The sequence below is a fragment of the Tursiops truncatus genome, chromosome 6 (genome assembly GCF_011762595.2).
Source record: "Tursiops truncatus isolate mTurTru1 chromosome 6, mTurTru1.mat.Y, whole genome shotgun sequence".
Lineage (NCBI taxonomy): Eukaryota > Metazoa > Chordata > Mammalia > Artiodactyla > Delphinidae > Tursiops > Tursiops truncatus.
Genome location: NC_047039.1, coordinates 83,949,004 through 83,976,593, shown reverse-complemented (window position 1 = coordinate 83,976,593; position 27,590 = coordinate 83,949,004). Strand labels below are relative to the sequence as shown.

Genomic DNA, 27,590 nt, shown 5'->3' with positions numbered 1-27,590 from the left:
TTGAATTTGTAATCAAAAATCTCCTAATGAAGAAAAGTCCAGGACCAGATGGCTTCACTGATGAATTTTACTAAACATTCAAAGAAGAATGTCAATCCTTCAAATTCTTCAAAAAATTTGAAGAGGAGGGAACAATCCCAAACTCACTTCATGAGACTACATTACCCTGACACCAAAGCTAGAAAAAAATTCCACTACAAGAAAAGTATAGGCCAATATCCCTGATGAATACAGATGCAAAATTTCTCAATAAAATACTAGCAAACCAAATTCAGCAGCAAATTAAAAGGATCATTCCCCATGGTCAAGCAGGATTTATTCCTGGAATGCAAGGATGGTTCAACATACGCACATAAATCGATGTGATATATCATATTAATAGAATGAAAGAAATCATATGATCATCTCAAAAGACACAGAAAAAGCATTTGACAAAATCCAACATGTGTTCATGATAAAAACCCTTAACAAATTCAGTATAGAAGGAACATACCTCAACATAATAAAAGGCATATATGACAAGCCCACAGCTAACATCATACTCAATGGGGTAAGGTTGAAAGTGTTTCCTCTAAGATCAGGAATAAGGCAAGGGTGCCTACACTCACCACTCCTTTTCAACAAAATACTATGAGTCCTAGCCAGAGCAATCAAGCAAGAAAAACAAAAAAGGAATCAGAATGGGAAACGAAGAATTAAAATTGTCTTCATTTGCAGATGACATGATTTTATATATAGAAAATCCTAAATACTTCACAAAACTGTTAGATCTAATCAACAACTTCAGTACAGGTGCAGGATACAAAATTAATATACAAAATCAGTAGTGTTTCTATACATTAAGAGTGATGTGAAAAATAAAAGAATTCCATTTACAGTAGCATCAAAAACAATAAAATACTTAGGAGTAAGTTTAACCAAGGAGGTGAAAAAATCTCTACCCTGAAAACTACAAGACATTGATGAAAGAAACTGAAGAAAATACAAATAGGGCTTCCCTGGTGGCGCAGTGGTTGAGAGTCCGCCTGCCAATGCAGGGGACATGGGTTCGTGCCTCGGTCCGGGAAGATCCCACATGCTGCGGAGCGGTTAGGCCCGTGAGCCATGGTCGCTGAGTCTGCGCGTCTGGAGCCTGTGCTCCGCAACAGGAGAGGCCACAACAGTGAGAGGCCCGCGTACCGCAAAAAAAAAAAAAAAAAAAAAAAAGAAAATGCAAATAAATGGAAGGGTATTCCGTGTTCATGGATTGGAAGAATTAATATTGTTAAAATATCTATGCTACCCAAAGCCATTTATAGATTCAATCCCTATCAAGATTCCAATGGCTTTTAAAAAAATAAACAGAATTAGAGGGACTTCCCTGGTGTTCCAGTGCTTAAGACTCCACGCTCCTAATGCAGGAGGCCCGGGTTTGATCCCTGATCAGGGAACTAGATCCCACATGCCGCAACTAAGAGTTTGCATTCCACAACTAAAAGATACCTCATGCCGCAACTAAAGATCCTGCATGCTGCAACTAAAGATCCTGCACGCCGCAACCAAGACGTGGCACAGCCAAATAAATAAATAAATAATAAATATGGGAAAAAAAACAGAAGTAGAATAATACCAAAATTTATTTAGAAACACAAAAGACCTTGAATAGCCAAAGCAATCCTGAGAAAGAATAAAGCATCACACTTCCTGATTTCAAGCTACACTATAAACCTATAGTAATCAAAACAGTATAAATGGAATAAAAATAGACACATAGACCAACAGGACAGAATTTAGAGCCCAGAAATAAACCCATATATAAATAGTCAACTAATATTTGACAAGGGAGCCAAGAATACTCAATGGAGAAAAGACAGTCTCTTCAGTAAATGGTACTGGGAAAATTAAATATTCACATGTGAAAGGATGAAACTAGAACCCTATTTTACACCACTCACAGAAATTAACTCAAAGTGGATTAAAGACTTAAATAAAAGACCAGAAACCACAAAACTCCTCGAAGAAAACACAGGAAAAAGTTCCGTAACGTGGGTCTTTGCAGTGATTTCCTAGATACAACACTTAAAGCATAAGCAACAAAATAAAAAATAAGTGGGACTACATCAAACTAAAAAGCTTCTGCACAGCAAAAGAAATGATCAACAGAATAAAAAAGGCAACCTACAAATACAAAAAAAAAATTTGCAAACCATGTATATGATAAGAGGTTAATATCCAAAGTATATAAAGAAGTCATACAACTAGATAGCAAATAATAATAATAGTAATAATCCAATGTGCAAGGAACCTGAATAGAAATTTTCCCAAGATATAAAGATGGCCAACAGGTATATAAAAAGGTGTTCAACATCACTAATCATCAAGGAAATGCAAATCAAAATCACAGTGAGAGGGACTTCCCTGGTGGCGCAGTGGTTAAGAATCTGCTTGCCAATGCAGGGGACACAGGTTTGATCCCTGGTCCAGGAAAATCCCACATGCTGTGGAGCAACTAAGCCTGTGCGCCACAACTGCTGAGCACGCACACCACAGCTTCTGAAGCCCGTGTGCCTAGAGCCCGGGTTCCACAAGAGAAGCCACAGCACTGAGAAGCCCGCGCACCACAACGAAGAGTAGCCCCTGCTCACTGCAACTAGAGAAAGCCTCCGTGCAGCATGAAGACCCAACGCAGCCAAAAATAAAAATAAATCTATAAAAAAAACCCACAATGAGATATCACATCCATTAGAACAGTTGTCATCAAAAAGACAAGAGAAAAGTGCTGGTGAGAATGTGGAGAAAACGGGACCCTCCTGCACTGTTAGTGAGAATGTAAATTGGTGCAGCCACTATGCAGGTTCCTCAAAAAATTAAAAATAGAGCTACCATATGATCCAGCAATCCCACTACAGGGTGTATATCTGAAGGAAATGAAGAGACATCTGCACGCCTATGTTCATAGTAGTAGTATTTACAATAGCCAGAACATGGAAACAACCTAAGTGTCCACTGATGGATGAACAAATAAATAAGTTGTGGAATATATATATATATATATATATACACACACACACATTAGATCATTATATATATTATATATACACACAGTAGAATATTATTCAGCCTAAAATAAGAAGGAAATCCTGCCATTTGCAACAACATGGATGGACCTTGAGGGCATTATGCTAAGTGAAATAAATCAGAGAAAGACAACTACTGTATTATTTCACTTACACGTGAAATCTTCAAAAACAAAAACAAAAAAACCCAAACTCATAGAAAAGGAAATCAGATTTGTGGTTATTAGAGGAGGGGAATTGGATGAAAGTGATCAAAAGGTGCAAATTTCCAGTTGTAAGACAAATAAGTACCGGGGATGTAATGTACAGCATGATGACTGTAGCTAACACTGCTTTATGGTATATATGAAAGCTGTTAAAGAGTAAATCTTAAGAGTTCTCATCACAAGGAAGAAAATCCTTTTTATCTGTGTGAGATGACGGATGTTAACTAAACTTATTGTGGTAATCATTTCACAGTATATGTAAATCCATGCTGTCACCTTAAACTTATACAGCGCCATGTGTCAATTCTATCACAATAAAAATCGGGGGGAAAAGCGAACAGCTAGAGTTAGGAGAGGCCAACATTCCAAATCAGTGCTGTCTGGTCCAACAGCCAAATACTGCTGAGGACTTGGTGGGGATGATCAGGGGGTTTTAAGAATAGTGACAAATGTAAGAGCTGAATTTTACTAAGATCAGTGTGTTGGAGGGCAGAGCCTGGGGCGGGAGAGAGGGGAGGGGCACCAGGATGATGGCTATATTTACCTCTAGTGCTTTTCGCATGGTGTTTATCCCATGTGCACTCCCAAACCTCTTATTGAGCACAGATGTTTCGGAGCCTCCTAAGGAAAGCTGCACCAGTGTTCAGGATCCATGGCTGATTAACTACTGGTGAGCCTACAGGGTGCAGAGAGCAGCAGGCCCTGTGCCTGATGTTACAATACACCAACCGGGACATAAGCTTCTTCCCAAATGCTCGAAGCTCCTTGCAGTGCTTGGGGCAGCCCCTCCCTCCTGCCCTAAAGGCTGATTTCAGTCGAACTACATCCTTCTTCCTTTCTTTTCCTGGGGCGTGACAAACCGTGGCACCCCTTTACTAGAACATGTACCACATTTCCAAAAAGCCAAGTGTAGAGAGAAGCGAGAGTTAACAGGACAATACCGCTCTGCAGTCAGTTCTTCCACACCCCCGCTCTGTGGGCAGAGGACTTGTCAGGAAGCCTGGGTGTTGGCTGAAGCTCTAACAGCTCCGGCTTTCGGGGGGGCACAGCTGCCACCTCATCGACTCTGGTATGGAGACCGAGGCTGTGTCTCATGGTCCTAGTGGTCAGTCACAGCCTCTGTTCTCCCCTTCTCAGGGAGAACGTGCGCGCCTGGTTTGCTGAGAATCCGAGCACACCCAATCATCCCTTTCAGCCCGGGGCGCAGGGCGCTTGTTATGGTCTAGCCTAACCTTGTTTATTCACCTCAGAACATGCTGGAGAGGACCCGATGGGAACTGCCTTACACAGCAACTCCTCTTCACCACAGCAACTTTCTAGCCCAGCCTAGCTTGTCCAGTATCCAGTTTCAACCTTTAAAATAGTCAAGTCTTGACTGGTAATAAAACTCAGACGCTTAGACAAAGCTTCATTTTCTCTGGGCCCCAGGTTCAATCTGCTCACTCCATCCTGTGCGTTTTCCAGTCAGCCTGCCTCTCCGCCGCCCCCAGGCACGTCTCCTGTGATGGCGGCCTGCATTTATGGGAGGTCGTGTGCCAAGCCCCGTTCCCAACTCCAGCCCTCGGTGCCCCTGAGGTTTGCTGTCGGACACCACACACTGTCCCCGGACAGCACTTAGGGCTCCTGTGCTTCAAATGGAAGACATATATGGCCATAGCGGAATCAATAAAAGGATTTTTACTGTCACCAGACACAGGACTTGCCACGGTGTGCAACTTCCCAGAAACCCTTTGGGAGTCGATGTCCCGGGACTCGGAATTGCACAGTGGTGCAGCCAGAGGGGGCCTGTGTAATTGCCTCCCCAGATAGGTGCACAGACTATGAGTCCACTGTTCTTGGGGGGAATGACTGAAGGCTCATTTGCTGCTATGGACACTTACTGACAGGACCTGTCAGCTGCTGACTCTTCAAAGGAGTCAAAGGACAGTGTGATGGGGAGGCACTGCAGCTGGGGAGCAGCTGTGGGGCCTGACGTGGCAAACCTTGTGGGCTTGTTTGGACCCCAGGTGTCAGCTGAAATACTTCACAAAAAGTTCCTCTGGGATGGTAGCCAGTGCACATCCTGGCAGGACGCCCCAAGGAGGGGGAGCAGGGACCCTTCCCATCTGTGGCTTCAGAGGCCGACGGTCTCAGCTGCAGGCCAGCGCTGGCTCTGGAGCCTGAGGTTGATGAACCTATCTGTGCTTCAGTTTCCTCACTCACGGAATGGGGAGAAGAACAGTAATCCCAGTATCTCTCACAGGGTGACTGAGGATTTTAAATGAGTTAATACACGTAAAACTGCTTAGAACAGTGTCCGGCCCAAGTGCCTGATGAATTCAACTACCAGTATTAGTAACAGTGCTAACAACAACATCCCCCCATAACAACATTACCTTGATGCATGAGAGACCATCCAGGCAGCCTGTCCTCCAGCCTGTCCTAAGGTGCAGAGTGCAAGGTCGGCCTCCGCCTCCATTATTTTGACCACAGCAGACACTACCTTTACTGAGAATGTAAGGGAAAGGCCCCTGGACTCAAGTCAGAAAGAACTTCGAGTGCTGGGTCTGACCATCAGGACAGGTCTTTTTTCCTGAGACCATTGCTTGTCTGAAAAACAGGGATGCTGATCCCTATCGTGACGGCTTCCTGGCGATGGTTGGGCGAGCAAAGGGGTCAGGCGTGAGACGACTTTGTAAACAGCCACGAGCCTGAACAGATGTGAAGACGCACTATAGCGAAGGCCGTGCAGGTCGCCCGGCTCTGGGTTAGGAGGCTTTGGCATGACAGTCCCTGAGGCCTCTCCCTGGACCTCACAAGCCGCTCAGCTCTCCCTCTGCCAACAGCAGGGTTTCTTCGGCCCTTTTATCTCCTGACAGAGGCACACCTGCACTCGTAGTGATCTGCTTGCTTTGTTCCCCCGTAAAACTCCCTCTCTCTGGAGATGGAGACCACATGACCCCCACCTGGGGCCGACGGTCCGGCCCTCCCCTGGGCGTGGTCATCACTGAAAGGCCTAATCTGGATGGAGGCCCTCCTGGGGCCTGCAGTGTGAAGGAGACTGTGAGATATGTGAAAACTTGTAGCACAGCACTCTTCCAGTCCTCCCAGAATTACCCCCTGAGGGTGTTCACCTCAGGGTTCCGGTAAGCCTCCTCCACCACTCCCAGCTCCTACCCCACATTCTGAGCTTGACTGAGGCTCACACAGGTTTTTGTGATAAATTTCAGTCACTTAATCCACTGTCTCTAATTCCTGTGTAGTAAAGAAGGAAGATAAAATACCTTAAATGTGTAGTGCTTTAGAATTTACAAAGCACACGTCATCTCATTCTAGCAACCTGTCACGTGAACAGGACGGGTGTGGCAATTGTTAAATCCCGTTTTACAGAGGAGGAAACTGAGGGTCAGGGAGGCTGAGTGATTTGCTCAAGGTCAGATAACCTCTTCGAGCTTCACCTGAAACTTAGGCTTCATGGTTTTTCATTTACACCAGGCTATCCTGGGTACTTTCCTATCTTTCTGGGTAAAAACACCTTCCAAATAGCTTACCCAATATAAATTACTAAGATATACCCATGTGTGACTCTCATGGGTTGGCTCAATAAAATTGGCCTTGTCATGCCAGCACATGGAATTCACTAGAAAGTATCACAGAGCACAGGGGGTATCACATCAGGGGGATTAGGACAGACACAGAGCCAAAAAGATGCGGTGGCATCCCATCTTCCTACCTTCTCCAGGCCCGCTGGATGACCGCTGCTGCCTTGTTCTTTTTGCGAAACAGCTCTTTCCTGCTTCTTTCTCTCTGGATTATCTGCAGCCGCAGCTCTACGGGGAGAAGGTCAATATTCACACTCTGCCCAGAGAGGGGACCAGGTGCTGGATCAGTCTCCTTAGATAGCTGAGTGTCCTCCAACAGGGCGGATGTACCCAGCTTCCTGACTCCTGACCTCAACACCTCTGTGCTCGATGGCAAATCTGAGTGGGTCCCTCCTGCGAGCTTGTCCTGCGTCACTGTGTTTCTTGGCATCCGGTGGTGGAGAGGACTCTGCCCAGCATGGACGGCCTCCCCCTTGGCACTGCCAGGCCGGCTGGACCCAGCCGGGGAGCGCCTCCCTCCTCTGAGCTCCTGGCTGCGCCTTTTCTGGGAGGCACATTTGGCCTTGGGTGCTGCATCCTGCCGCCGGCTGGGCTTCCAGTGGCCGTCCTGCTGTGGAAGGCTTGCAGCTGCCCAACTGGGGTCCTCTCCTTCCTCAGCAGGCCCAGACGCCCTGACACAGGAGGGCTGCTTCAAGGAGCCTTTCCCCTTGTCACACTGCTTCTCGCCAACTGTCTCACCTCTGGACTTCTCGACAGAGGAGGCTCCTGGACGCCTGTTTCCATCACTGCCTTCACTGGGGCTGAAGTGGACACAGGCAGATCGGCCTTTAGAATGTTCTCTGGATGTTTCTTGGGGAGACAAGGAAGAAGGGGAAGAATCTTTATTGTCCAAAACTTGCATAGTAGGGCAGTTCTGCTCACTGTTCACAAAAAAAAAAAAAAAAAAAAATTCAGACTTGTCCTCTTGTATCACCGTGATAGTGCTGATTACGATTAGGAAAAAATTGTTTAACTTCTATTTCTAGCAACAGTAGGTTAGATAACCTGAAAGCCTTCCCCTACAAATACCTAGAAATGGGACTTCCCCGGTGGTCCAGTGGTTAAGACCCTGCGTTCCCAATGCAGGGGGCCCGAGTTCGATCCGTGGTCAGGGAACTAGATCCCACGTGCCACAACTAAAAGATCCCGCATGCCGCCACTAAGACCCGGTTCAGCCAGATAAGTATTAAAAAAAAAAGACCTATTCCCTGGTGGCGCAGCAGTTTAGAATCCACCTGCCAATGCAAGGGACACAGGTTCGATCCCTTGTCCAGGAAGATCCCACATGCCACGGAGCAACTAAGCCCGTGCGCCACAACTACTGAGCCTGTGCTCTAGAGCCCGTGCGCCACAACTACTGAGTCTGCACGCCTAGAGCCCATGCTCTGCAACAAGAGAAGCCACTGCAATGAAAAGCCCAAGCATCGCAAGTAAGAGTAGCCCCTGCTCACCGCAACTAGAGAAAGCCCATGCGCAGCAAGGAAGACCCAATGCAGCCAAAAATAAAATAAAATGTAAAAAAAAAGATATTATAAAAAAGTACCTAGAAATGCAGACTAAAATATTTATAATAAACATTACTTTAAAAGCACCACAGTGCCTTCAAGAAAATAAAGGAAATTCCTGGGGGCCAAAAACAAAAGGAAAACTAAGAACCCAAGTGATAAGCTTGTGAGCTGATCCAGCGATTGTCGGGCAAGTGGTAGCGGTGAAGTGGGGCAACGGCTGGTCTTATTAAATAACTGGTTGTTTTAACATCCAGATAAGAACAGAAAATGAGCCTTGCAGGCAGAAAGTTAACTGGAAACAGGACCCTGCATGAAGCCAGGACTCTTGAGGTGGTAGACCCTTGGGAAATGATGGTCCAGATAAAGTATCTTCCCAGCACTGGAAGATGACAAGGAAATTTGTCTCAGCTTAGGTTCAGGATGGGGTAAAGAGTCATGCATGAGAATTTGAAACCAAAGTGCTGTGCCTCACATGGGTTTGGTATTCATTTAATCTCAACCCATAGGAAAAATTAATATAAAAACTAGTCTCAGGGGCTTCCCTGGTGGCGCAGTGGTTGAGAGTCTGCCTGCCGATGCAGGGGACGCGGGTTTGTGCCCTGGTCCGGGAGGATCCCACATACCGCGGAGCAGCTGGGCCCATGAGCCATGGCCGCTGAGCCTGCGCGTCCGGAGCCTGTGCTCTGCAATGGGAGAGGCCACAACAGTGAGAGGCCCACGTACCGCAAAAAAAAAAAACCAAAAAAACACTAGTCTCAGGATGGCGGTATCGCAGGGTGCCTCTTAGAAGCAAACACAGTATTGCTTTAGGATAGCATGACCTCAACTCAGGCTGCACAGAGGGGACCTCCTGAAAATAACTTCACAATCCCAAATTACAAAATACACAAGGAAACAATCTACCATGAGGAACAGTTAATAGAGAAAATAGGAAGATTAGATCAACAAAAATTTTAGCTAATAGGACAGTGTGTATGCACACTCACACACATGCACTCATTAAACACATAAAAGAAATTTAGAATTTGAGAAAAGAATATATATATATATATTCAAAATAACTAAATACAACATATAAAATAAAAATTTTAGTCTCAATGTGAAAAACAGTGAAGGAACTTCTGCTTTCATAATGGCAGAATTGAAGCATACTCACCCAAAAGGACAATAGAAAAGTTAAACAAAATATTACAAACTACCTGTTTGAAGGCATCAAAGAGCTAACAAGGCAGAAAAAAATATGGGGCCAAGATCCAAGCGAATCAGGCAACCAGGAGATGAGCAGGGCATTTGGGGCCACACATCCCTAGGGAAATGAGGCTCCTTGAGGTTTGGAGGACAAAACTTGGAGTCCAGATCCTGCCAAGAAGCGTTGTTTTGGACTGGGACTCTGGAAGGCTATGTCTTAGGAAAAAGGGTCCACTGGCCATGGATTGACGTTGCAGGGACTGAAGCCCAGCTCTATATCATCTCAGTTTTGGAAACTGGATTAAGGTGAACTTGGATTGTTCTTGCTCCTGAATGCCTGAGAGAAGCCAATGTAAATCCTCCCTGGAGGAATTAATATCATGCTAGGCTTCTAGTTATTTCTCTAATTTTTTATATTCAGTGATCCAGTCCTTAGTGAAAAATATACAGGGAGATGAGACAAGACGAAATTGAGAGAGGGAGGGAGGGAGAGAGAATAGACAATGAAACAGACACACATTGTGTTTTCAGAAACAGACTTTAAAATAACTATTCTTAAGTGCAAAAGAGTATATAAACTATACTACTCTTCATGTAAGAAACAAGAGGATATAAGAAAATATACTTGTACCTGGGACTTCCCTGGTTGCGCAGTGGTTAAGGCTCTGCGCTCCCAATGCAGGGGGCCTGGGTTCCATCCCTGGTCCAGGAACTAGATCCCACATGCATGCCACAACTAAGAAGCCCACATGCCACAACTAAGGAGCCCGCCTGCTGCAACTAAGACCTGACTCAACCAAATTAAAAAAAAAAAAAAATCAAACAAACAAAAGAAACTGGTATGGTTTAAAAAAAAAGAAAGAATGTATTTGTATCTTCTCATTTGTACAAAAGAAATATAGAAAGGATAATCTAGCAACTGAAGAGATTGGATCCTTATGGGGATGGAGTGGGAAAGGGAAAGAAAGAAGAGGGAAATGGAAACTGAGTAGTAGGATGAGGAGGGAGCAACACTTCTCTGAGTAAACCTTTCTGTGTAGCTCTGACTCTTATAACCATTATAATGTTTCACACACACCAAAACAAAACAAAATTAAAAACCAATTAATTAAAACAAGATACCACTACACATCTACTAGAATGGTGAAAATCAAAAACACTGACAACACCAAATGCTGATGTGGGTGACAAGCAACAGGAACTCTCATTCATTGCTGGTGGCATGCAGAATGGTGCAGCCACTTTGGAAGACTGTTCGGCAGTGTCTTATGAAACTGAGCACGTTCTTACCATACAGTCCAGCAATCTTGCTCTTTGGTATTTCCCCAAACGAATTAAAACCTTATGTCCACCCAACATCCTGCATATGGATGTTTATAGTAGCTTTATTCATAATTGTCCAAACTTGGAGCAACCAAGATGTCCTTCAGTAGGTGAACAGATAAACTGTGGTACATCCAGACAATGGAATTTTATTTTTTTTGGCTGCATCGTATGGCATGTGGGATCTTAGTTCCCCCACCAAGGATCGAACCCCAGCCCCCTGCAGTGGAAGCACAGAGTCTTAACCACTGGACCACCAGAGAAGTCCCCAGACAATGGAATATTATTCAGCAATAAAAAGAAATAAACTAAAAGAAAATGAGCTAAAAGTGAAATGTGTACCAAAAAGAAATAAGCTACCAAGCCATGCAGAATATTAAGTGAAATATTACTTTACTTGCATGAATATTACTAGTACATATTATTAAGTGAAGGAGGCCCCTCTGAAAAGGCCATATACTATATAATTCCAACTATATCACCTTCTGGAAAAAGGCAAAACTATGGAGATCCTAAATGGCTCAGTGGTTACCAGGGGTTTGGGGAAGAGGGTGACGCATAGGCAGAGCACAGTGGAGTTTTAGGGCAGTGTGACGGTTCATTTTATGTGTCAACTTGACTAGCATAAGGGATGCCCATATAGCTGATAAAACATTATTTCTGGGTGTGTCTGTGAGGGTGTCTCCAGAAGAGATTAGCATTTGAGTTGGTAGTCTGAGTAAAGAAGATCACCCTCGCTAAGGCAGGTGGGCACTGTCCAGTCTGTTCAGGGCCTAAATAGAACAAAACCGTGGAGGAAGTGTGATTTTGTGCTCTTTGCTTGAGCAGGGACATCCATTTTCGCCTGCCCTTGGACACAGGTGTTCCTGTTTATCAGGCTTTTAGACTTGGACCAGGATTTGTACCCTTAGCCCCTCAATTTCTAAACCTTTGGACTCAGACTCATAGCATCTGCTCTCCTGTTCTTAAGCCTTTGGACTCACTGAATCACACCACCAACTTTCCTGGGTCTCCAGCTTACAGATGGCAGACTGTGGGTCTTCTCAGCCTCCATAATCAAGTGAGCAAATTTCTATACCAAATCTCCCGATATGTCTGTCTGTCTGTCTGTCTGTCTATCTATCTATCTATCTAACTGGTTCTGTTTCTCTGGAGACCCCTAATACGGGCAGTGAAACTATTCTGTATGACACAATGCAGGATACAAGTCATTATACATTTGTGAAAACCCACAGAATGTAGAACACCAGGTGTGAATCCTGATGTAAATTGGACTTGGGTGATAATGATGTGTCAGTGTAGGTCATCAATTGTAGCAAACGTGCTAAGCTGGGTGTTGATGTTAGGGAGTATGTACATGTGTGGGAGTAGGAGTATGTGGGAACTCTCTGTACGTTCTGCTCAGTTTTGCTGTGAACTTAAAACTGCTATAAAAAGCAAACTTTATTAAAAAGAAGAGAAAAAAGAAAAATAATAAAGAGATGGCTAGATATCCTTAGATACTAATAGCTAGTAATGATAAAGATAATGTGATTTAGGTATTAGTAGAGATAGATCAGTGAGAAAGAATAGAATGCTAAAAATATTCCCATATATGAAAATAAACAATAAAGATAGCATTTTGAATTTGTGGACCCAGGAGATGAGGTGCTCACAGGCCCTGGGTATGACCCCAGAGAGTGATGCTATACTCCTTCAGAAGCCATTATTCACAAGCCTACTGCCAGCACTGCAGCTCAGGATTATTCCATGTTTATGGCTAGAACAACTGCTTATTCTCTAAAAAGAAATCATTCAATTCCAACCTCACTATATAATGAAATATAGATAGTAAAAATTAGAAAATATATGTATTGATTAGATCTTAAAGTGGGAAAAAGCTTTTCTTGGCATAAAACCACAAAGAAAAAAATCTCAGAAGAAAAAAATGAAACAGAATTAAAAGGTAAACAAAAAAAGTTCATTATATATGACAGAGAAAGGTTACTATCCTTATTACATAAAGACCTTTTAGAAATACTAAGAAAATGAAAAACCAATTTAAAAATTGACAGTGGAGGGCTTCCCTCATGGCGCAGTTGTTGAGAGTCAGCCTGCCGATGCAGGGGAGAAGGGTTTGTGCCCCAGTCCGGGAAGATCCCACGTGCCGTGGAGCGGCTGGGCCCATGAGCCATGGCCGCTGAGCCTGTGCGTCCGGAGCCTGTGCTCTGCAACGGGAGAGGCCACAACAGTGAGAGGCCCACATACAGTAAAAAAAAAAAAAAAAAAATTGACAGCGGACATCAGTGAATAATCCAGAAAATAGATACACAAAGCCAATAAAAATATGACAAAATTCCATCTTACTAACTAGGATTTAGTAAAACCATTATTTGCCCAAGTGTTTGGAGAGAGTTTTTTGGTTTTTGCTTTTGAAAGGGTGAAACAAACATCTGAAACCTTCCTGGATTCCAAGAAGTCTGGCAGCATGTTTTTTTTGGGGTTTTTGTTTTTAAATTTTCTTTTATTTATTTTCTATTTATCTTTTATTTATTTTCTAAATTTTCTATCTATCTATTTATTTATTTATTTGGCTGCTTTGCATCTTCGTTGCTGTGCATGGGCTTTCTCTAGTTGCAGCGACCAGGGGCTACTCTTCATTGTGGTGCGCGGGTTTCTCATTGCGGTGGCTTCTCTTGTTGTGGAGCACGGGCTTTAGGTGCGCGGGCTTCAGTAGTTGTGGCACGTGGGCTCAGTAGTTGTGGCTCGCAGGCTGTAGAGCGCAGGCTCAGTAGTCATGGCGCATGGGCTTAGTTGCTCCACAGCATGTGGGATCTTCCTGGACCAGGGCTTGAACCCGTGTCCCCTGCATTGGCAGGCAGATTCTTAACAACTGTGCCACCGGGGAAGTCCCTGGCAGCATGTTTAAAGAGCCATAAAAATTAGAGGTATATACAAAAACTTATATGAAAGGCTGTTTAGTTTATATGTCCAACACAGTCATGATTAAACAAAGCATGCTGTATTCATAATCTGATATAATGCTAAGCAGCTAGTAACATTTTTGTTGAAAACAAAGAAATTATGTAAGAACATCTCAAAACAGGATGCCCACAATTTTCTGAATTAAAAAAAAGTTATAGTAGAAGGGTTTGTATAGTTTAAGATTAAGAAGGATTTTAATTTTTTCTTCTTTGTTCTTTTCTCTGATTTTAATTTTTTGGTAATGTACATTAAGTAATTTTATAATTATGAGAAAATGTCATTTTCTGTTTAAATTAAAGGTACCCAACTACCAAAAAAAAAAAATGAACAGCAATTAGAATCAGCTAGGATGTGGGAAAGAACCCAAAATGGAATAAAAACAATAACAAATAAACCTAACACTATTACAAAATTAGATCAGGTAACCACACTAAAAAGGTGGAGAAGAAGGGAACTCACCCAAGTAACTTTATAAAATCATATTTTGGCTGAGTACTGTAAGACTAAGGACAAAAAGAAATGTATGTAAATACTATGCTCTATTTAGTAAATTTACTTCTCAAAGGGGTATGGGTTGGCAATTCTGAATCTACTTTACGTGTATACTAGGACTGAACAAATAAGCATATATATCATAGATAATGGGAGCCAGGTCTTTCACTGTTGGAGAAAAAAATTTCAAATAAAAAGATAAAAGCTAGAATAAACCCTGTGGTGTTGGATGGAATTGGAGGTAACAGTTTGAAATCAGTGTGTGTGTGTGTGTGTGTGTGTGTGTGTGTGTGTGTGTGTGTGTGTGTGTGTGTGTGTAATACACATATACACTGATAGGTGCACAAATAGATATAAATATTTCTCAGTTCTCTCTGCTGAAAGGGCTTAGGAGCAATGACAGTCCAAGAGTAGTATACACACCTAGCACTCAGATCTTGGATTCTAATACCATCTCCAACAAAAGGAACCAGGTTCCTTGGAGAAGTGGTTGATTCCAGGGCCTTGGGTAGGGGAGGAATATACTGAGATTTCATATTGAAGGGACCGATATGCTCACAGAGAGGAAAATGGATTAGGGGAGTCAGAGTAGATAAGTAAGACCAGTTAGGAAGCTACTGCAACAGTCCAAGTTAGAGATGAAGGTAAGCAAATGTTAGGTAGACTATGTGGTGGTGGTGGATGAGATACAAAGAATGATTTGAAAGCTATTTAGGAAGTAAAGGTGACAAGACCCGGTGACAGATTGGATTTTGAGTGGTAAAGGAAAAGAAGATAATGATCAGATTTTTACTCCTGGGATGGACATACAGATGGACAAGTATTGGATATTAACCAATATGAGGAGTAGTTTTACATGAAATCATGATCAGTTCTGTCTTGGACAGGTTGACTTTGAGATGCCTTTGGGACACCTAAATGAGGACATAGTAAATAGCTGAATATACATAATTGGAGTAAGGAAAAGACGTCAAGGAGTCTCTGGTATCTAGACGGTAATAGAGTTTGCTGCCTTAGACACTGCACATGTGCCAAATGTAAGGGCCCCCTGATACTCCCACCAATCATACCCACTAGCCCTGGCAGCCCATATGGTGAGAATAAGAAAACATCAGGGATGGCCTTTAAAATAGTGAGTTTCTCCTCCACTAGACTCTCCCGAGAACCACACTGACTCAAAGACAGCTTTATTCCACCACCTCCCACAAGCACTCTGCTGCCAAGTCATTGCAATTCTACCTCTCAAGTCCATCCGCTTCTCATCACCCTGCTGCTACTGTGCCTTAGTATAGGCCCTATGTGGCCCTCCAAATCCATCCTCCACCCAGTCACAGCGGTCTTTCTAAATAGTGTCTCCTTCCTCTCTTTCCTTCCCCCCTTTGAAATAGTAATGAGGTTAATTATAGTAACAGCTCATACTTACGGAGTACTTTAGGCACTGTGTTTAAATCTTTACATGGGTTATCTCATTAATGGTCACAATTTTCTAAGACAGGCATTATTATCTCTCTCTTGTTTTTTTTACAAATAAAGAAAAGGAGGCTTGGAGAGGCTATGTAACCTGCTTAAGATTGTATAGCTAGTAGGCGGCAGGGTCTAAAGCTTACACACTTAGCCATTATGCTCTATACACATTGTAAACAACAAAAAGGGAAGAATAAGGAAGAAGAAAGCAATCACCTGTTAAGAGACCTTAGGCAAGCCCTTCTCTCAGGGCCTCAGGGTGCTGACTTGTTTTGAGGAGGCTGAACTAGATGCTCTCTAACAACCCTCAGGCTCTAATTTATGAACTAGGATAATGGGGAAGAAGAAGTGGTCAACGTTTCCCCTCTCTGGCTTCCTGCTAGGATGCCCATGCTGCAAAGGCTATACTGCCTGATCACTGATCAGCTGAGGCAGCTGTGACCCTTCTTTATGTGGCCAAACATAATGTGGCTTGGGATGTCCTTTGCCCAATTGTGTTGGGTTTCCTGGGAACACTATACTGGAGAAGCCCTGGTCGATGTCCAGTCTTGATTCTTAGAAGTATCTCCCTATTTTCCTCTGTACTCTGGCCTCTTGGGCAGGTCAGCAAGGGCAAAGGCTGCCCGTGAAACTGGAGCTGCCTCTCCTTACACCTGAATCAGGCTCACGGGCCTCCCTTCCTCCAACTCTCCCCAAAGTCTGGATGCTGGGCTTCTCTGAGCCTGTTTGCATATCTGAATCTGGCTTTTCCCAGAGGTCTCTTATTCAGGACACCACTTCCTGCCCTCAAATGAATGAGGAGCTCTCCTGCCTCTCAACTGTTCTAGAACACTAATTTTCAAAACTTTTTGACAATAACCCATACCAAGAAATAAATCTTAAATTGTGGCCCAGTATACTCATCTGCATGTATACAAACACACACACATGCACACACACACCCCTATGTACAAAGACATATAACTGCAACTGAACTTACTACCTTTATAATGTGCAATGAACTTTGATAGGTTCTATTGAAGTCTGTTTCGTGAAAATTATCCTAGTCCAATCCACTGAATTCATTTCATGAGCCCTACATGGCTTGAAAATCATTATACAACCATGCACTAGTTCACCTTTAAACCAATAGTGAGGGGAGGAAGTCTAACTATCAGTAGTATCAGTAAATTAAGGACAAAAGGATTGGTTATGAAAAAAACAATCTTCATGGACTTCTCAGGATATGAGATAACTACCTGAATGTGACCAGGTCCACAGTAGATGTGACTAGCTTTGCAGCATAACTGTCTCAAGATATTTTATAGTAAGGTGAATACAAGCCACGATTACCCTGTGTAGTTGTGAGTAGTCTGAAATAACTGTGCTCCCCCTTCTCTCTGCTCTGTAGAGCACTGGATTGGGGGAAAGCCATTGTCTATTTGAAGTTGCAGGAATTAAGTATAATTCTTGGGGTACAGAGTAAACCCAAAACCAATCAAACTTTCAACAGGTGCTTTCTAAGTGACGAGTCAGGTCAAGAAATATTTACCTATGTAACCAATACTGTGCTCACTGCTGAAAGAAAATGCTGATGGTATGGTCCTTCGTCTTATTTATAATTCAGTATGGCTGGCACATAGTATGGGCTCAAAAACACATCTGTTGAATAAATGCATGCATAAGTTGATTTGGTGAACTAGATAGAAGCAAAGCTTTGCCATAAAAATGGGACTCTGTTACAGAAAGTGTGTTTACCCAATGAATACTTTTTGTGTCATGTTTAACAATCTCCAAATCTCAAGCACTTAGCTAGTATACATTCAACAAATGTTTATCATATCTCTTATGTGCCAGACACCCTGCTGGGATAAAGAAGTAAGAGACATATTGCTCCTTCTGAGAGATTGTTTGAAGGTCAAAGATTCTTCCTACCCTAGGATCCACATTTGATCACTTTTCAAATGTGATTTTGCAGTATGTCTACGTCTCCACTCTCTTGAGCTGGGCTGGCCTTGCGAATTACTCTGATCAACAGAATCTGGTGTAAGTGGTGTGACAGTTCTGGAGCCCAGGCCTCAAGAGGACCTGTAGCTTCCACCTTCTCTCCCTCAGAGCACGGCCCTGAGAAAAACATGCAAGGAAGATGGTCTAATTTGCTGGACGATGAAAGGTCATACAGAAGAGAACTGAGGCACCTTGGCCAACAGCCAGCACCAATTACCAGACATGTGAAGGAAGCCATTTGGACTTTCTAGTCTGGCCAAACTTCTAGCAGCCACAGGAATAAGCCCAGCTGATCCAGTAGAGGAGCTGCCTAACCAACCCATAGAACTGTGAAAAATAATGAACCATTGTTTTAAGCCACTTAGTTTTGGGGGTGGTGTGTTATGCCGCTAGAGATAACACAGAAACTGATACCTAAAAAAGAGACACGCTGGCCTAACAAAAAACCAGAGCATTGACTTTGGAACTGGCTGGTGAGCAGAAGATAGAAAGGCAATGAAGAAACTATTAGTGAAGTCTGGAGGAGCAGAGAAGAAGTTGCTATTGGAGTCTGGAGAAAAGTGAACTGTGTAAGTCAGTGGCAGGATAATTGGTAAAACTGTCATCTGCAGTAACTTGGAAGACAGAAAATATACCTAATGAACTTGTAGATATGGCTTAGGAGCTTTCTAGGTGGAATGTTGAAGAAAATATCAACTGGCTTTTTTTAGCTGCATATGATTAAGGTATGGGGAGAAAGAAACAAAGAACTACTCAGCTTGCAGGCAGAATTGAGAGTAAATATAAAGAGCACAGAGTGTGCTGGGTTAGAAAACGGTTTTAAATTTTCATTTTTTCTTGCCAACAAAAGAGTCTCATATAGTAAGATATGACCTAGAGGTGAAGATCAAATCAAGAGTATGGCTGTGCAACCCTTTATTAAGACCTCAAAAATATTAAAGATGGTACATTGTAGGCCTCTCAGCTAGACAAAAGAACTTGTAAGGATCTCAAGGGCATTGTTCCACAGCAGCCTGCGCCACCCGAAGTAGAGAGAGGCCTATCTGAAAGATAATTATGATGTGGTTTTGGAACATGGAGTGAGCCCAGTCAGATTCATAGAAGACCCATGAAGTGTTGGAGGTAATTGTATCACTGAGAGTGCCACCAGCTTGAACTACTGAGGCAGTCCCAAATGAAAAGGAGCCTCTGGGGCCCCAGTTTCCTATATGCAGGACACAGGCTAAGAAGTCTACTCAGCTGCAAACATGGGCTATGTCTCAAGGAAAAGGAAGACTTCTCAGAGAGTAGAGCCAAGAACCCGGGTGGCAGAGCCTAGAGCCAAGGGGAACAATGGAATAGAAAACACACATAGGAGTAAAACCAGACCCTAATCAGGGCACATTTCATACCTCAGAGTAGGGGCCCTGCTAATGTACAACCAGCTGGCTTTCAGGATTGCTATGGACTAGTGACTGCTAGGTACCTCCTATTTCTCTCCTTTTGGAACAGGAATGTCTCCTGGGGTTTATTCTGTGCCTGTCTCACCACTGCTTGCTGGATGTGTGTGTGGTTGATGTGCGTTTTGTCCATTGGTCTCTGAATCAGAAAGATTCACACCTGGGGAACTTCAACAACGTCTGGACACGACATTGGTCTCAAGATCCCAGACTTAAAACTTGATGTGATAATTGGCATGAGATTTTTGGGGTCCTAAGATAAGGGTGAGAATATTTTGCATGTGGGAGAAATGTGAATAATCTGTGACCAGAAGGAACTGTGACAGATTGTTTAATAGCCCCCAAATGACTCCCATCCTAGTACACATAAAGATGGAATCTATTTCTCCATATTATTTAGTCTGGGATGGTCATATAACTTGGCTTTGATCAACAGAATGTAGCGTGCACATTCTAGAGCCTATTCTTCAAGAGGTCCTATAGCTTTTTCCTGTGCTTTCTTAGAATAATGTCCTGAGACCACTGTGTAAGAAAGCCAGTTTAGCCTGTGGGAGGATGAAAGGCCAGGTAAAACAGAGTCGAGGAATCCCAGCTGACAGCCAGCGTCAACTGCCAGACATTCAAGTCAGTCCATCTTAGACCATCCAATTCACTGACCTTGAACTGAATGTAGCCACGTGAGTGAGAGCAGGAGAAGCCTGCAGAGGAACTGCCCAACCAACCCACAAAATCATAAGAAATAATAAACTGTTATTGTAAGCCGCTTAGTTTTACTGTAGTTTGTTACACAGCAGTAGATAACTGTAGCAACCCTGATTTTACAGATCTTATAGTCTAGTGGAAAAAACAGACAAGTAAGCCAGTAATAACAGTGAAAGGTGTTGATCCTTATAATAGGGAAGTACAGGAAAGCTATGGGAGCATATAGCAGGAAAACAAAGCCTTGTTTAGTGGGAAGGCATGGCTGTACAGAGGAAGGAGCATTCACTCTGAGAACTGAAAAATAAAAGGTACTTTTTGTCCATACAGATAAAAGGATTGTTATATGCAAAGGTCCCAAGCTAAGAAAGAACTTGAGGAAATACAACAGGGCTGTCACATCATGAGAGTCTGGTTAATGAAGGGAAGAAAAGAGAAACAGAGGAAATAAAGAGCAAATAAATAATAAAATGGCCGACTTAAGTGCTGACATAATTACCTTAAATGTAAATGGTCTAAATACATGAATCAAAAGAGCCCACAGTCCATAGGTTAGCACTGAATAACAAGGCAATACACCTACCATTTGGTTTTCTGGGATCTGTTCTCTGCAAGTCTGGGGAGAGATGCTGCTCCTTCTGGGGGGCTCTGCTTGGAGACCCTCTGCCTGGAGACCGTCTGCAGGCTTTCCGCTCAGGGCCCTGCGCCTTGTTGCTGCAGGGAGGCTGTTTGCTGGGCGCCCAGCTCTGCCTGCGGGGCTCAGCCTGGGTGCTGGGCAGACAGGGAGGAGCTTGGGGTCTGCAGGAATCTGGGCTCAGCCTTCCCTTCTGCTGTTCTGCCTCTCTTCGCCTATTTTCTTCTTCTCGCTTCCTGGGAGCAAAGCCAAAGGGGAAGAGGAAAAAATTAAGAGCGTTCGTTACCTGTTCAAGTGTTCCTGAGTGAGATTTGAACTTTAAAAGGAGCTACCACAACACAGGGGGGATTTGGAAATTCAGAATTTTCACAATTTCACAATTTCCTGTCTTTTATCCAGGTCTTATAGCTCAAAGGATGATGGAGGCAGAAAGAATCTTATAGATCAACCTGTGCCCAGTTGAGACACACATGATATGGAACTTTTTGGTGAGACATAAGAGGATCCCAAGGTGTGTGTGCCCCAAGTGTTTGTGATCCCTGGAACTACACCCCTTTTCTATGAAACTGAGAATGATAGTCAGAGGGATAACCCTTAATCTTCTCTATTTGTTAAAAAGACCACTGGTAAACCTTAACGATTACATGAAAAAATTACAAAGCACCTCACAACTGATTATAACACACCTGTGAGGTGTGTTATAATCTCGTAACACTGCCATCGAGAGCTCTTAGCTTATGGGTCAAACCCACTCAACTTGCAGATGAGGTCCAGAATCACCTGTTACAATAACAGGTGATTTTCAAGAAGTCATACACAAGTAGCTGGTGGCTAAGCTGGAACCTTTGGGTAGCAACAGAATAGACAGGGGAGGCCAAGACTAGAAATGAGTGGCCGGGTGAGGCAGATGGGCCGAGGTAGCGCAGGTCCAGAAAGGGGTCAGGTGCTTAAGGACGAAGTGGCTGAGTTAAGGACAGGATTTGTTTGACTGATGTCATTAATTTGTAGGGATATCCAAGGGAAAAAAAAGAGGACGAAAACGAACATTTTCTGCACCTCTCCTGTGCCGGGCACTGATGATACAGTGATGAGGACCACAGAGTTCGGCCCTCCCTTGAAGAACCTTCTACCCAGAGCGGAACAGCTAGGACAACAAAGGCTTAACATATGACGGAAGAAATGTTATAATAACGTGCTTGCACAGAGGAAGTAGTGATTAATTTTGTGGAGGAACCTGGAAGAAGGTCCCAACTGTTGATTCTCAAAGATGTGTAGGAGTTTGCCAGGCAGATAGGTGGGAATGAGGATGTTAGTCTGAGGGAGAAGTCTGGGCAAAGGAGCGAGTATGGAAAAACTGGGTCTGTTTTTGCTTCTTTTGACCTTTAAACAACAGTTGCTATAAACGGCAGGCACCCAATACATATTTGCTGCTCAGGAAGAGAATTTGGTTGCCATTTAAAGGTGCAGTTTAAAGTAGAATAATTAGAGGTGTAGTGAAGGGAACACTGCTGGGAAGTCTAAGAATTCTTCTGGTCCTGCCTCTGCCAGTAACCACAAAAAGACCTTGAATAAGTCACTTTCCTGCCGAAGGCTCAGCTTCCCCAGGTCTAACACTTACATGATGGCTAATAATCCTGAATTGATTTAAGGGTCTGTTTGGAATGTCTTTATAAAATCGGGGCTGTGTTATGTAATGGGATGGAGAGATTTCTTTTATTGGAGTAGCTGGTATCAGGGTCCCTCTTAGTGGGGGACCTTGTTTAGACAAATACCTCAGTAAGCTTGGGGACAGGATTGAGGGCTGGTAGAAGGTGAGACCCTCAGGGCCTAGGTGGTGACTGGCTTTGAGGCTCCAGAAAAGAGGCCTGCTCTGTCAGGACACAAAGAATTTGTTTGTATCTCCTGACAGGGAGGGAAGAGATGAAAGGACAGGAGAGAAGGGAGGGGGAAGAAAGAGAAGGCGAAAGATTGGGTACTGCGTGGAGCAAGGGCAGGGTAGAGAATCGTCCAGGGTGAGGGGACAGAAAAGGACTTTAGATCTGTGATCCACACACTTTAAAGAATGGAATCTCCTGAGATCTTACTAAAACCTAGATTCTGATTTACTGGGGCTGGGGTGGGGCTCAAGAGTCTGCATTTCTACCAAGCACCCAGGTCCTACAGGTGCTACTGGTCCTCTGGCCACACCCTGAGTAGCAAAGCTTAAGAGAATAGGGAAGTCTCGTGTGGCCTGTTAACTATGCCATTAGAGGATATGCGGTGTGAGTCTCCTCACTGACACCAGCTTTTCGGAAGGCCTCCCATGCTCACACATGCTTTTTTATAGGCAACCTGACAAGCTGTAGGGCTACGGTCCCAGGAATGGAACCAAGAGCTGCGGCAGAGAGCCCAAGCCCCCGAGAAGTCATAGGATTCAGATTTCCACAGACTGTGCAATCTGAAGCAAAGCTTATTTATATCTCAAGGGAGAGGAAAGTCCCAGATGACAGATATCCGAGTCACACTTTAATATAAAGCCTTGTCAACTTAACTCCCCCCCTACCTTTTTAAAAAAAAAAAAATTAATTATTTATTTATTTTGGCTGTGCCGGGTCTTAGTCGTGGCACACGGGATCTTCATTGCAGCATGCGGGCTTCTTAGTTGTGGCAATGTGGACTTCTTAGCTGCAGCATGCAGGCTCTGAGTTGCGGCATGCCTGCGGGATCTAGTTCCCCAACCAGGGATCGAACCCTGGCCCCCTGCATTGGGAGTACAGAGTCTTAACCACTGGACCACCAGAGAAGTCCCTTAACTCCCCTTCTGAAGGTCTTTCGTCCTGTGTGGTGAAGCCCCTGATCTGGGGTCCAAGCTTGCCTCTCTGATAGGTTCCTACTGAGTGCAATCCCAGAGAAAGTGGTCAGATGGCTCGTGCTGACTCCTGTACAGCTCGAATGTTCTCATTTGACTCTGGCCTTGTTACAGGCTTTGCCAAATGCTGACACTTGTGTGCACTGCGTTGCAGTCGACAGGCGAGCTGGACAGCCTGTCATCATCAGTGCCTGGGATTCACACGGATGCTAGCAAGTGCCATTTCAGTGTGACCTGTCTGTGGGAAGGCTGCTTTTCAGAAGAAGGTGGAAGCATCTGGGTGGCTGAGGTGCTGCTAATTGATCTAATAGCGGTGCTCCTGGCAGGCAGAGGGAGAGCTGCTCTTTTTACTGGCACTGATGAACAGAAGTGCTTTAAGAGAATATATTGGTCCTTCAGACAGACAGGCGTGTGGGGTCGCCTGGCTTGGCATTTGCATGGATATCATCGCCATCAAAAGAGGCTTTGAGGTGATAGCCTAGACTTTGTTATTTGAGCAGTCATTTCTCCTTCTTTTAGGACACTAAACCCCTTTCCTTTTCAGTTCCAAGAAGCCACTGTGCAATCAGCCCCTGGGCAAACCTTGTCACTGAAGACCTTTCTGGGCCTCCCACAAAGGCGGTCACAGGACAAACAGGGGATCTAGCCTTTTAGAGTGATCAAGATGGCCAGCAGGTAAGGGAGCTCTGCCTTCTGAAGACTTTTCTGGAGGGGGGAGGTTTGCAAGGGGTTATTTTTTTCATTCTGGTGGAACTCAGTAAGCAGATTCGGGAGAAAGAATGTAATCATGAGAATATATAATTACACACTCAGCTGATGAACAGAAGTAAATTAATGTTTTTAAAAAATGGATGCATTTTGCATTAAAAAAATCTTCCAGGTGGCACACAGCCCACAAATGTGCAGATCTCCAGAGCTGTGGTTCTTGAATGTAAAAGCAGTGATCACTGAGGAAGAGGGATTAGAACTGGGAATTATGCATAAGCTGCATCTTATTTTATCTGTACTGCTGCCTTGAAACAAAAAGCAACCCCCCCCCCCACACACACACAGAGGATACAGCTCCTCAGAATAGAATATGATCCTGTGTGTGTTTGTGTGTTTCCCTGGGGGGAAAAGGTCCAGAACCACTGCTCATAATCTAAGAACTTGAAGGAAACTCACTTTAATGAGGGCAATGCACTTATTTGGTAGATAAGGAAACTGAGGCAGAGAGCTTAGTGACTTATCCGAGGTTACGTGCTAACAGCTTTCTATACACAGGGCTGAGCTGGAATTCAGCAGCTTTACTTCTTCCTGTAAAATTCATCTCACAAATCATTTTTAAAAATTTTACTCAGTCTTCTTCCATCATTTAAAAAAGTGAATTGGGTCATATGAAAAAAGTGGTAAGACTACATTAAAGTAAACATTAACAGCATTTCAAGCTAGCTTCTAGCATAGCTTTTAGTCCTGAACCCTTAGACTCAATAACTGTCCTAAAATTTAAGTGTTTTTTCTCCAACTAATTTATTACGGAATGTCAAAGATCTTTAATCTTCATGGTAGGCCATGCTATACACTTGACCTATTTTTGTAAAGTTTAGGAAACAAATACAAGAAAAAGAACCAATGTGATTCTACTTTACATGAAAATTTAAAGAGAAAAAAATCCTGTCCATGACACAGCAAGTAATATTTTAGCAGGAAATTTATTAAGATAGCAGAATCTTAATGTATAAACTAGTCCCGCATTTTCCTCCCTCTTTTTTTTGTTTTCTATTATCTCAAGGGAAATCAGCCAGACAACAGCTTTTGATGGGCTACCAATTAGTCTGGTTTGTACTGTCTCTTCTAGAGCAATTTTTGCAGCTCCCCAGAGGCTCACAGTATAAAAAGGTAAGAAAGCCAACTGGGGATCAGATCTTTGACAACCTCTGCTTTGGGTCCTATGGACCACAGGGTAAAGAGGGTCTCCAAAGGATGGGCTGTTTCACCCAGGGAAGAAAAGACCCAAGGCATACATTGCTGGTGCAAATCTCTGTGGGTCAGAGATATACCCTGAAGCCCTCCCAAGCCAGATCTAAGACCCAAGAATGGAGACTTCTGCAAATGAGAAGCCTAGATAACCACTGCAAAAAAAAAAAAAAAGGCCAGTAAGAAACCAAGTGATCAAAAGTTTGCTTGATGTGCAGAGAACCAGATCAAGGGCAGTAACTTCAAAGACTTGAATGTTCCATGGCTTTAGCATCTCAGCACTGAATGCGTCCGTCTGTTTGCGCAATACGGCACAGACCTGCCTCTGGGCCTGGAAAGTTTAAGTCCTGGAAGCTGATGGATTTTTTCCCTACCCCACTATGTGGCTTCCACAGAGAGTTTTAGTTGTCAATTTTTAACAGGAAGAAATTAATTCTTTCAGACACTGCAGAAATAAAGCAGGCTCATTCTCATTCATGAGTATCAAGTTGCCATTGCCATGAATACAGGACTAAGAGGGGTTTGAGAGATGTGATTAAAATGGTTTCCACAGAAAAGGGAGGTTAAGTTAGTGTGTCCTGCTGTTGTACCGACTTATCTCAGCTTTGCCCTAGTGCCATTCTTGTTCATCGTCCTGGTGTAGGCTTGGGGCCAACTAATTTTCTTAACTTTCTCAAGGATTTAGGAGGATACTGGTATGCTCTGCTATGTTAGCTTGGAGAATAACAAGAAGATTTTTCCTGAACTATGTTGCAGAACTGACTCTGGTGGCTTGGTACCACTCTCTTAACAATCACCGGAAATGACACGGCACAACTGAAAAAGCATTGAGTTAGGACAAAAGCTGACTTGGGGGCCTGGAGACTTTTGCCACCAACAATTACATGTTGCATATGAGTCAGGAAAAAGAAGCAAGGTTGTTCCATGCTGGCCTATCAGATGGTGCTGGCATCTGGAGAGAGCCTCTAGCATAAGCATGGCTGGAGGGCTGATTCCCCTGAACCAAGCAATGGTAGGAGCCCTGGCTTTGGGTAAGACTGAGATTCATGTGCCAACTCTCCCTTACTAGCTGTGTGATTTCAGGCAAGTTAATCTCTCTGTGTTATTTTCCCCTGCATGAAATGGGTTTAAGGATAGTTGCCCTGTCCACTTCATTGGGTTTTGTACAAATTTAATGTACAAGAATTCTGTAAGCTATAAAGCACTATATTAATATAAGTAATCATTATTACTTTTATTAACAGGTAAAGCTGTTAAGCTGCAAAGGCATCTGGTTAGAAGTGAAGAAACCTGGGTGTGGCACGAGTGCCTCCCCATCTAAGAGTTACAGGGCTGGGCCTATTGATATTTTCAGAAAATGCTCATTGTTGAAACCACACAAATCCTTTTTCTGTAGAAGCTATTTTAACCACATCTCTCAAGCCTCTCTTAGGTCTTGTATTCATGGCAAATAGCAACTTGAATGCTCATGGAATGGGAAAGAGCCTGCTTATTACTACAATGTCTGATAGAATTAATTTCTTGGCAAAACTGGGCAAATACAACTCTCTGGGGAAGCCACATAGTGGGGTCTAATGTTCAAGTATATGCAGTGATAAACCTTATTGCTCTTAGGTTTCTTTTTAAAATCATAAACGTGTCAAATGGTAATTTGCTCATGATAAGTATGGAGGGAGCTAGAAAACCAAATGCACAAATACAAGTGCCAGTGTGTGTTATGAGGATAAATGGTACATAAATGTGTTTGCTGCCTGAGTAAGGCAAACAAGTTACAGTGATTGGTCCACTTACAGAGATTGAAGGAGACCTCAGAGAGGACCTGGTCCAACCCTTCCACTTGACAGAGGGGGAAACTAAGGCCCAGAATGATGAACGACTTAGGTAAGGTCTTAGACCCACTGTAGGAGCAGTTACTGAACACATATTATTAAATGCTTGCTATATATCAAGGGCTCTAAGGCACTAGAAGTATGGAGGTACATAATATAATCCCTGCTCTCCAGGAATTGACAATCTAATAGGGAATCAGACCATACCTCCTGCAGATAGTGAGTTCTAGATGTGATGCATGCTGAAATAGAGATATCTACCCAGAGCTAAGGGACGATATGGGAGACTAATTAAACTAGGAGAGAAAAAAAGGCTACATAGAAATAATGTCAAAATGAGAAAGGAGGGATGTGAGAATAGGTTATTTCAGGCAGATG

At 43.4% G+C, this 27,590-nt stretch overlaps 1 protein-coding gene across 4 annotated transcripts in view; it reads right to left on the bottom strand.

Moving 5' to 3' along the window:
* INVS (inversin) overlaps positions 1 to 27,590 on the bottom strand; it is a 143,154-nt gene that overhangs the window by 10,347 nt on the left and 105,217 nt on the right. For 2 of the 4 annotated variants that reach the window (XM_073806335.1, XM_019948911.3), the window contains exons 13-15: positions 20,529 to 20,815; positions 7,582 to 7,692; positions 6,975 to 7,071 (exon numbers count right to left, since the gene is read on the bottom strand). In XM_073806335.1, coding sequence (XP_073662436.1) covers positions 6,975 to 7,071; positions 7,582 to 7,692; positions 20,529 to 20,815 — 495 coding nt within the window. Of the gene's footprint in view, positions 1 to 6,974; positions 7,693 to 20,528; positions 20,816 to 27,590 lie in introns of all 4 variants that reach the window. The other 2 variants (XM_073806334.1, XM_019948910.3) reach the window with 1 other exon arrangement.